This window comes from Physeter macrocephalus, chromosome 6, assembly GCF_002837175.3.
Source record: "Physeter macrocephalus isolate SW-GA chromosome 6, ASM283717v5, whole genome shotgun sequence".
Classification (NCBI taxonomy): domain Eukaryota; kingdom Metazoa; phylum Chordata; class Mammalia; order Artiodactyla; family Physeteridae; genus Physeter; species Physeter macrocephalus.
In genome coordinates this window covers 43,911,415-43,922,730 of record NC_041219.1, presented here as the reverse complement: position 1 = coordinate 43,922,730, position 11,316 = coordinate 43,911,415, and the positions used below count along the sequence as shown (strand labels likewise).

General features: G+C 49.9%; 1 protein-coding gene across 15 annotated transcripts in view; it reads left to right on the top strand.

The window, feature by feature from the left end:
* Positions 1-10,549, top strand: part of PLA2G6 (phospholipase A2 group VI) — a 33,691-nt gene extending 23,142 nt beyond the window's left edge. For 2 of the 15 annotated variants that reach the window (XM_028490617.2, XM_028490618.2), the window contains exons 9-13: positions 6,969-7,105; positions 7,503-7,657; positions 8,833-9,000; positions 9,537-9,610; positions 9,760-10,541. In XM_028490617.2, coding sequence (XP_028346418.1) covers positions 6,969-7,105; positions 7,503-7,657; positions 8,833-9,000; positions 9,537-9,610; positions 9,760-9,904 — 679 coding nt within the window. In that variant the 3' untranslated portion in view covers positions 9,905-10,541. Of the gene's footprint in view, positions 1-6,968; positions 7,106-7,502; positions 7,658-8,832; positions 9,001-9,154 lie in introns of all 15 variants that reach the window. The other 13 variants (XM_028490614.2, XM_028490615.2, XM_028490616.2 and 10 more) reach the window with 13 other exon arrangements.
* Positions 10,550-11,316: the final 767 nt, after the last annotated feature.

Below are 11,316 nucleotides of genomic sequence, written 5' to 3'. Positions count from 1 at the left end.
AGGTTCTCATTAGTTATCTATTTTATACACATCAGTGTATACATGTCAATCCCAATCTCCCAGTTCATCCCACCCCCACCCCCCACCCCCCACTTTCCCCACTTGGTGTCCATACATTTGTTCTCTACATCTGTATCTATATTTCTGCCTTGCAAACCAGTTCATCTGTACCATAGATTCCACATATATGTGTTAATATATGTTATTTGTTTTCCTCTTTCTGACTTACTTCACTCATATGACAGTCTCTAGGTCCATGCCATCTTATGGGAAAACTCAAATGAACTTTTTGGCCAACCCAATAATTACTTTTATGAATTTTAAATCTATCTTGTTTTTTTAAACCTCACAAGATATTGTTTTTTGAAGTTGATGTTTATTTATATTTATCTAGCGGTGAGCTGGGAAACCAGATCTCTAGGGGGATAAAACCCTGGTTTGTAGTGTTTGCCAATTTCCATGGCATAAATACCCCCACCATGGCTGGTTTCAAGCTACCAACAGTTTAACAACCAGCTCATGAGATTTAGCAATAGGTTCTTACAAGCCAGTATGAGCTGGCTCCAGCTCATGTATGTGTGTATGTATATGAGTATGCATATGTGTGTGTGTATGTATACGTGTGTATCACTTCTTTGCTTTACAGTCTTGCCTGTGACCACCTTCCTCCTGCCTAAAGTACCTTCTTTTGCCTTTCCCATAGAGATGGTCTGCTGGTAGTGAATTCTCCACTAGCAGAGTTGTTTGAAAATAGGTTTATTTCACTCTCATCATTTGAAACTAGTTGTATTTCACCCTCATCAGTTGAACATTCTTTTATTTCTCTCTTATTCTTGTTGGGTATAGAATTCTAGGCTGGTGGTTTTCTTGTAGAACAAGAAAGATATCATTCTATACCTTTTAGCATCCATTGTTACACTTGCAGTCAATTTCAATTTAACTCTTACTCCTTTGAATGTAAGTAGTCTTTTTTCCTCTGGATGCTTTTATTTATGTGTTTGTTTATTTGTTTTTGGTGCTCTACAGTTGCACTATGATATATCTAGTTATGAATTCCTTCTAATTTATCCTGCATGGGATTTGTTGGCCTTCTTAAATCTTTGGATTCATGTCTTTCTTCAGTTCTGGAAGCCTGAGTCATTATCGGTTCAGCCTGGCCTCTGCCTAATTTTCTCTTGCCTCTCCTTCTGGAACTCCAGTTAAAAATGTTAGAGCTGGGGCTTCCCTGGTAGCGCAGTGGTTGAGAGTCCGCCTGCCAATGCAGGGGACGCGGGTTCGTGCCCTGGTCCGGGAAGATCCCACATGCCGCGGAGCGGCTAGGCCCGTGAGCCATGGCCGCTGAGCCTGCGTGTCCGGAGCCCATGCTCCGCAGCGGGAGAGCCCACAACAGTGAGAGGCCCGTGTACCGCAAAAAAAATAAATAATAAAAAATAAAAAAGTGTTAGAGCTTTTCTTTCATGTCTTTTAACTTCTCCTGTATATTCTTTCATTTTATCTCTCTGCATTGCATTCTGGATAATTTCTTCTTACCTATTTTCCAATTCACTAATTCTCTCTTTTAACTTTATCTGATTTTCCATTTAACCTATTCATTGAGTTTTTATTTATTTATTTATTTAAACTTCTAGAAGTACCCTTTGTTTTTTCTTCAGATCTTCTAGGTCATTACTTATAGTTTTCTATTCCCTGAAAATATTATCAAGCTTGTGTTTGATGTCTTTCAACATTGTAAGCATAGCTGTTCGGTTTTTTTAAAAAATAATTTTATTTTATTTATTTATTTTTGGCTGCATTGGGTCTTCATTGCTACACGTGGGCCTTCTCTAGTTGCTGCGAGCGGGGGCTACTCTTCATTGCAGTGCATGGGCTTCTCATTGCAGTGGCTTCTCTTGTTGTGGAGCATGGGCTCTAGGCACACGGGCTTCAGTAGTTGTGGCACGTGGGCTCAGTAGCTGTGGTTCGCGGGCTCTAGAGCACAGGCTCAGTAGTTGTGGTGCATGGGCATAAGCTGGGAGACTGGGATTGACATATGCACACTACTATATATAAAATAGATTATTAATAAAAACTTACTACTGTATGGCACAGGGAACTCTACTCAACATGCTGTAATGGCCTATATAGGAAAAGAATCTAAAAAAGAGTGGATATATGTATATGTATAACTGATTTACTTTGCTGTTCTCCTGAAACTAACACAACATTGTAAATCAACTATACTCCAATAAAAATTTTAAAAAATCTGCTTTCTTAGAGTTTTTATTCTTTTTTAAAAATTTAATTTAATTAATTAATTTATTTGATACAGCAGGTTCTAATTAGTTATCTGTTTTATGCATATTAGTGTATATATGTCAATCCCAATCTCCCAATTTAACCCACGACCACCACCTCCCCCACCCCCACTTTCTCCCCTTGGTGTCCATACATTTGTTCTCTACATCTGTATCTATATTTCTGCCTTGCAAACCAGTTCATCTGTACCATAGATTCCACATATATGTGTTAATATATGTTATTTGTTTTCCTCTTTCTGACTTACTTCACTCATATGACAGTCTCTAGGTCCATGCCATCTTATGGGAAAACTCAAATGAACTTTTTGGCCAACCCAATAATTACTTTTATGAATTTTAAATCTATCTTGTTTTTTTAAACCTCACAAGATATTGTTTTTTGAAGTTGATGTTTATTTATATTTATCTAGCGGTGAGCTGGGAAACCAGATCTCTAGGGGGATAAAACCCTGGTTTGTAGTGTTTGCCAATTTCCATGGCATAAATACCCCCACCATGGCTGGTTTCAAGCTACCAACAGTTTAACAACCAGCTCATGAGATTTAGCAATAGGTTCTTACAAGCCAGTATGAGCTGGCTCCAGCTCATGTATGTGTGTATGTATATGAGTATGCATATGTGTGTGTGTATGTATACGTGTGTATCACTTCTTTGCTTTACAGTCTTGCCTGTGACCACCTTCCTCCTGCCTAAAGTACCTTCTTTTGCCTTTCCCATAGAGATGGTCTGCTGGTAGTGAATTCTCCACTAGCAGAGTTGTTTGAAAATAGGTTTATTTCACTCTCATCATTTGAAACTAGTTGTATTTCACCCTCATCAGTTGAACATTCTTTTATTTCTCTCTTATTCTTGTTGGGTATAGAATTCTAGGCTGGTGGTTTTCTTGTAGAACAAGAAAGATATCATTCTATACCTTTTAGCATCCATTGTTACACTTGCAGTCAATTTCAATTTAACTCTTACTCCTTTGAATGTAAGTAGTCTTTTTTCCTCTGGATGCTTTTATTTATGTGTTTGTTTATTTGTTTTTGGTGCTCTACAGTTGCACTATGATATATCTAGTTATGAATTCCTTCTAATTTATCCTGCATGGGATTTGTTGGCCTTCTTAAATCTTTGGATTCATGTCTTTCTTCAGTTCTGGAAGCCTGAGTCATTATCGGTTCAGCCTGGCCTCTGCCTAATTTTCTCTTGCCTCTCCTTCTGGAACTCCAGTTAAAAATGTTAGAGCTGGGGCTTCCCTGGTAGCGCAGTGGTTGAGAGTCCGCCTGCCAATGCAGGGGACGCGGGTTCGTGCCCTGGTCCGGGAAGATCCCACATGCCGCGGAGCGGCTAGGCCCGTGAGCCATGGCCGCTGAGCCTGCGTGTCCGGAGCCCATGCTCCGCAGCGGGAGAGCCCACAACAGTGAGAGGCCCGTGTACCGCAAAAAAAATAAATAATAAAAAATAAAAAAGTGTTAGAGCTTTTCTTTCATGTCTTTTAACTTCTCCTGTATATTCTTTCATTTTATCTCTCTGCATTGCATTCTGGATAATTTCTTCTTACCTATTTTCCAATTCACTAATTCTCTCTTTTAACTTTATCTGATTTTCCATTTAACCTATTCATTGAGTTTTTATTTATTTATTTATTTAAACTTCTAGAAGTACCCTTTGTTTTTTCTTCAGATCTTCTAGGTCATTACTTATAGTTTTCTATTCCCTGAAAATATTATCAAGCTTGTGTTTGATGTCTTTCAACATTGTAAGCATAGCTGTTCGGTTTTTTTAAAAAATAATTTTATTTTATTTATTTATTTTTGGCTGCATTGGGTCTTCATTGCTACACGTGGGCCTTCTCTAGTTGCTGCGAGCGGGGGCTACTCTTCATTGCAGTGCATGGGCTTCTCATTGCAGTGGCTTCTCTTGTTGTGGAGCATGGGCTCTAGGCACACGGGCTTCAGTAGTTGTGGCACGTGGGCTCAGTAGCTGTGGTTCGCGGGCTCTAGAGCACAGGCTCAGTAGTTGTGGTGCATGGGCTTAATTGCTCCGCAGCGTGTGGGATCTTCCCAGACCAGGGCTCAAACCCGTGTCCCCTGCATTGGCAGGCAGATTCTTAACCACTGTGCCACCAGGGAAGTCCCAAGCATAGCTGTTTTACAGTCTTTGTTTGAGGATTCAAATAACTGCTGTCTATGTAGGTATGTTTTGCTGTTTGTGTTGTTTATGCTTATTCTTATTCATGGTGTTTTATTTCTTGATGTCCCCCTCCCCACCTTTTTTGGAACTGTGTGGTATTCCTTAGTGTTGAGAAATATGTGCAGATTCTGTGAAGCCTAGAATGAGGATATCTTCTCCAGAGTGCCTTACGTTGTATCTTCCAGGTACCCACGTACAGTAGCATCTAGGGTCACTGTAACTAAATTCTTGGCATGAAGGGTTTGGAACTTCCCCCCAGGTGATGTGAATTTAGACTACAGATCTGCAGGAGGGTTAGTTTGTGGTTATACATTTTCAGGGATTTTTTTTTCTCCTTTCTTTGTTTAATGCCAGCCAACTTTACTCACAGCCTCCAGGGGTGGGAAAGGGGCAGGTTTATTTCTGGTTTACCCTTATCCAAGGGGGTAGCCCTTTGGGATTACAACCTAATGTGGGGAGGGTCTCCCATTAGATCCCTAACCTTTAGTGAACCCTGGGCTTTGACTTCTGTCCCTCTGGCCCCATGAGGCCATCAGCATGGAAGTTCAAATTGATAGTTTGGTGTCTGCCTTCAGGTCAGAGATGGATCTGTGCTCCATTTACCTCTGTGAGTTCTTGCTTATCCTCAGAGTTTACCCTCATCTTTCCTTTCTATCTTATCAGATCTTCTGTGCTTTTTTTTTTTGAATTTAATTTAATTTATTTTTTTATACAGCAGGTTCTTATTAGTCATCAATTTTATACACATCAGTGTATACATGTCAGTCCCAATCACCCAATCTTCTGTGCTTTTAAGATCAAAAAAAAATTTTTTTCCAGCATTTAGTCTTTTGTTCATTGAGAGGTATGTTCAAATAACCTTTCCACAAGATTCTTAGAGGTGGAAAACTAATCTTTTTTTCCCATGCATAGTTCTTGTTCCCTTTTCTTTATATTTTTCATTGTAACAAACACATTTCTGTGTTAGTCTCAACTCCTTGCTAGTGTAATTTGAAATGGCTGCAAAACATTCCATTGTTTAGGCACTCCCTCCTATTATTTCCATGTAGAGCATTCACTTTTCACTGTAATAAATTACACTGCATGAATAGCCTTAAACAAAAAGCTTTCATTGTAGCCGAGATTATTCCTTTAGGCTGGATTTTCCAAAACGGAATTCCCAGATCAAAGAGCCAGGACAGGTTTTCCCTGGTAGCGCAGTGGTTAAGAATCTGCCTGCCAGTGCAGGGGACACGGGTTCAAGCCCTGGTCCGGGAAGATCGCACGTGCCGCAGAGCAGCTGGGCCTGTGCGCCACAACTACTGAGCCTGCGCTCTAGAGCCCGCAAGCCACAACTACTGAACCCGTGTGCCACAACTACTGAAGCCCGCGCACGTCTAGAGCCCGTGCTCCGCAACAAGAGAAGCCACCGCCATGAGAAGCCTGCGCACCTCAACGAAGAGTAGCCCCCGCTCGCCACAACTAGAGAAAGCCCTCATGCAGCAATGAAGACCCAACACAGCCAAAAATAAATAAAGAAAATAAATGTAAAAAAAAAAGAGCCAGGACATTTGTAAGGGTCTGAATACATACTGGTTTCCAAGGGGGCTGTGTCAGTCTACACTCCCCTCAGTATTTAAGGATGTCTGAGTCTCTTGAGACAGTTAGGAGTCTTCTTTAATAGGTTGTAGACTCACGTGGTAGAACACTGATTAGGTATCAGAGATGACACGCTGAGAAGTCTCCCCCGACTCCTGTCCTGGAGCTGCAGCCCCCAAGCAGTCCTCTGTCCCAGAGGCAGCTCACTGTTGCCAGGTTCTGCACATGGGTCCTTCCAGAGTTACCCTCTGACCAAGCAGACAGGTACATAGGGTCTTTGGGGGTTTATTTTAAAATAAATGGTGGCATATTACACACACTGTCCTGAACCTTGCTTTTTCCACTTAAATATAAATCTTGGCACTCACCATCCATCAGTACATGAAGCAGTACCTCAGCCGTTCTCCAGTGACGCAGACCCCACTGTGCAGAGAAGCCGCGGAGCATGAACCGTCCCACTGGTGGACATTTAGTTGTTTCCAGTCGTTTGCTTTAATGCCATTAATAGCCTAGTGTGTGCCCATCTCCCCACACATGTGGGAGTGTCTTAGGATGGGTTCCCAGAACTAGGAATGCTGAGTTTAAGAATTAGTAGGGGCTTCCCTGGTGGCGCAGCGGTTGAGAGTCCGCCTGCCGATGCAGGGGACGCGGGTTCGTGCCCCGGTCCGGGAGGATCCTACATGCCGCAGAGCGGCTAGGCCCATGAGCCATGGCCGCTGAGCCTGCGCGTCCGGAGCCTGTGCTCCGCAACGGGAGAGGCCACAACAGTGAGAGGCCCGCGTACCGCAAAAAAAAAAAAAAGAAAAAAAAAAAAAGAATTAGTGCTTCGGCAGTTTGGACAAAAATTGCCAAAGGTGGATTGTCAAGGGCGGATGGGTCAGTGGCTTCAGTGTCCTGCTCCTTGTTTCTCTGCAGGGTGATGCTGACAGGGACACTGTCCGACCGGCAGCCGGCTGAACTCCACCTCTTCCGGAATTACGAGGCTCCAGAGTGTGTACGGGAGCCTCATGTCGGCCAGAACGTTAACCTAAAGCCTCCAACTCAACCCTCAGGTTAAAACCATGTTTGATGCATCTGTGGGAAGTGGTTGGCCCGAGAGGCGGCAGGTTGGTGGGTGGGAGTCACAAGCTTGCTGCCAGGCACCCCCAGCCCACCCCCAGCCCACCCACTGCCCTGGTCTTCCCTCTCAAGGGTATCAGCTGAGGGCTGGCAGAGCCAGGGAGCCATCAGGCCTCGGGCAGGCTGCACCCTGCCTTCCACCAGGACGGCGGGACCAGACGGCATGGCCTGTCGGTCCTGCTTCTGAAGAGTCCCCAGCCTCACCCTCTTCCCACAGTGCCACGTGCACACATACACACACACACACACACACACACACACACACACACACCCTTAGATCTGAAACGCACATCTCTTGTGCCACTGGGCCCCCTCCTCCCCCACCCCCAGAGCAGCTGGTGTGGCGGGCGGCCCGGAGCAGTGGGGCAGCCCCCACCTACTTCCGGCCCAGCGGGCGCTTCCTGGATGGCGGGCTGCTGGCCAACAACCCCACGCTGGACGCCATGACGGAGATCCATGAGTACAACCAGGACTTGATCCGCAAGGTGAGAGCCACCTCGGGTTGGAGGGGCTGGATGTGACCGCCCACAGCGGCCTCTCCTGTTTCTGCAAACCTTGACTGTACTCTGGGCTGACTCCTGGGAGAGCAAATGGCTTTTCTTCATGCGTTCATTCATTTGTGCACTTAACAGCAATTTTATGTCACACTCGAACCTGCCTGATTGGTGGTGTCTGCCCGAAGCACTGTGCTAAGAGGGATTCTGAGGCCCAGTCCGGACTAGGTGGTGAAGGGTGTTATGATCAATTAACAGCATCTGCTGTTTGTGGGGAGGACAGCATGCATACCAGTATGTGCCAGTTTACAGGCCTAGCCACGCTGCCCGGCCTGGAGACACACGCTTGCCCCTAAATGGAGACAGTCCATAAACAAGGACACATCCATCCGAGTGTTTTAGGTGCTGTGACAGAGAGCTGTGCAGGGGCCCAGGAGCATCACCCCTGCTGAGAGACATGAGGGCTCAGAAAGGGCTCACAGAGGAGGGGAGCCCACGCTGAGGCCTTTGGGGATGGGGCAGTGCCGAGTCAGTGATCCGGAGGAAGAGAAGCGGCCCTCAGCCCGAGGGGCTTAGTGCAGAGGTGGGCAAGGCCCGCTCAGGTTAGGAGAAGCAGTGTGGTGCAGGGGCCTCTGGGTCTGGGAACTGTCTCTGCCCATTCTTCACTTCAGCCACTGCCTAGGGCTATTGATAGTACCTGCCTGGGGACTGTCGTGAGGCTTCGTGGCCTCTTACCTGTGAAGTGTTTAGAACAGTGCCTGACCTCGAGTGTGCCGCATCCTTGTTGGCTGTAGTTGTCACTGCGGTCATCACCAAGCCCCTGATGAAGCCGCAGGCGGCAGGGAGGTGAGCGCCCTCTAGGGGCCAGGTGTGGAAGGGCAGGCTTCCTGGAGCAAGAGGGAATCCGTGAGAGACTGTGGGCTGGGGAAGGGTGCTCAAACATCACCCGTCTGAGTGCATGGGGAGCCTGGGTAGGTGGGTTGCCAAGGTCGCCCAGAAGATTGGCAGGAGAACGTGTTCCGAAGCAAAGGAGAGGCAGCACAGGCTGTGCTTCTGCCACAGGAGGTCTGTACTCCTCCTCACAATCCCCCAGGGAGCCTCTCTCTTACCCTTGGGTGCCCCCGATCTGTGGGGCGGGCCTCCTCTGACCTGTCCTGTCCCAACAGGGTCAGGGCAGCAAGGTGAAGAAACTCTCCGTTGTCGTCTCCTTGGGGACAGGGAGGTCCCCGCAGGTGCCTGTGACCTGTGTGGACGTCTTCCGTCCCAGCAACCCCTGGGAACTGGCCAAGACTGTTTTTGGGGCCAAGGAACTGGGCAAGATGGTGGTGGACTGTGTGAGTATGGGCCCCTCCCCAGGCCCACTTCCCTCGGCGTCTCAGCCCCAGGATGAGGCTTCCCGTGGGACCCTGGGTGTCATGGGGATGGCAGGGCTCTGTTGACCCTGCTCAGCCAGCTCAGGGCAGGGGGGGTTCCCCTTCCCCTATACAGTGTCTCGGTGCTGGCAGGGACCTTCGGTGACCACCTCCAGTGGGATTCTCAAGCATTTTTTAGCTGTGGATTTCTTCCTTCAAACACAGCCCATGTGGAAGCCCAGGATGTCAGATGGACAAAAGCTAAGGGGGCGGGGAGGTGGAGGCCTGTCCACTCAGCCCCTCCATGCTCACTGACCCTGAACGCTGCCGAGCCACCTGTCAAAGCCACAGACCGTGCCCCTCTGCATAGCTGGGACAGTCACTGCAGCCCAGAAAGGGGGATTCGCCCCAAGTCACCCTGCCGATAGGGGGCTAAGCCAACCTGGAACCTGGGGACCCCAGGCAGGGGCTGTGTGTGTGGTGTGTGCTGGACGCTCACAGAGGCTGCTTCTCACCAGTGCACGGATCCGGATGGGCGGGCCGTGGACCGGGCCCGGGCCTGGTGCGAGATGGCTGGCATCCAGTACTTCAGGTGAGGGCTCTGCTGGCCCCAGTCCCCAGCCTGGACCTTCCCCTTCCCCAAGGAGCTGCTCCGTGTCCCGAGTCCGCCCCAGTCCTAGCTCTCGCCCCCTACCCAGGCCAAGTGTCCTGGGGGTGACCCCTCCTCCTTGACCCGGACAGACTGACTCCCCAGCTGGGGACAGACATCATGCTGGACGAGGTCGATGACACGGTGCTGGTCAACGCCCTGTGGGAGACTGAGGTCTACATCTACGAGCACCGGGAGCAGTTCCAGAAGCTCATCCAGCTGCTGCTGTCACCGTGAGGCCGCCGGGCCCCCAGCCATCCCCACCCCAGCCCGCCCACCCGGGCCCAGCTGGGAGGCTGGGCAGGGCCAGGCCCAGGCGGCTCTGTGTCCACAGACCCGGCCTACGGGGGCGCCGGGCTTCCTGCCTGAGGCTGGTCCTCAGGCCTCCCTCCCCCTCTGTCCCCACCTGCTGGCACTTCGCGTCCTTCCAGCTTAGAAAGCCTCAAGCCTCACTCAGGCTGCTCCCTGACCCCCAAGGTGGCTCAAACACTAAGGCCTCCCAGAGGGCCCCAGGTTCTTCCCGGGCCCCTGGAGCTGCAGAGACCCCTTCTACCCTCTGCCCTGTCCGCTGGCGGTGGAGCTAGAGAAACGGGCCATCACCACCCCATCGGGAGGGGAAACCTAGGAGTGGGGTGTCCCATTCGACTTTGCCCCTCCACACGCCCCAGCCACCCACCCACGAGCTCTCCTCAGCTCTCAAAGGTCACTCCTGTGACTTCAGTTATTCTTCCCGACAGGAAGTGGTTTATGACTGGAGAGGGGCTCCAGGGACTGCCCCAAACTGTGAAATAAATGGTTCAGTTCTGGTTTGCCTGTGTTGTGTGCACTGTGGTGTGAGTGCCCGCCACCCGCCAGCCCCCCTCGGCCTTGACCTTCAGCCTTGGCTGTCACCTGCCTGTGCCCACGCAGACGGATGGAAGCTCTGGTTCCCAGGCTCCGCGGGCCAGGGACACCTCTTCTCTTTAGGCCTCCCCAAATCAGGGCCTGAGGGCGTGCAGAGGCAGCCGCCAGGCCCGCCTGCCCCGCGGTGGAGGGCGAGGGAGAGCCCCACTTGCCAGAGGAGGGGATGAGACCCAGAGAGGGCAGGGGGCTCGGGCACCGTCACACAGCAAGTGACCAGGGCCAAAGTGTGCCCGCAGGTCTGTGCGACTCCAGGGTTTGTGCTGTCCTGTCTCTGGGCGGGGGGCAGCGGACGTAGGAGCCTCAGCCCCTGGGCTGCAGGTCTGAGGGGCTCAGGGTAGAGAGGGGGCCTGAGAACAGTGACGAGCCGTGGGTGCCTTCCGCCTGCAGGGACGGGCTGCCAGGGAGGGTCCGGGGGTGGTCACTGCACAGCTCGAGCCCAATCGGGTGGGCACTGCCCAGTGTAGGCAGGTGGGAGGGCGGAGGTCCCCCAGAGCTAGGGGTCCCTGCTGGCCTGGGAAAGGCTCTTCCTTGAAGAGGAGGTGACCCAGGAGAGTGGCCATCCACGCGTGCCCACCAGTCCGCGGCTCAGAGGGGTAAATAATTGAAGCGCAGGTCACACGAACCCGCCCGCGTCACAGAATGCCTTCCCCGCCGGGTCTGGTTACGCCCCAGATCGCGTTCTGACATCCCTGGCTGGTGAATAATTAAGCTGCCCCCTCCTCCTTGGCCAGCCCTCCATCTCCGGG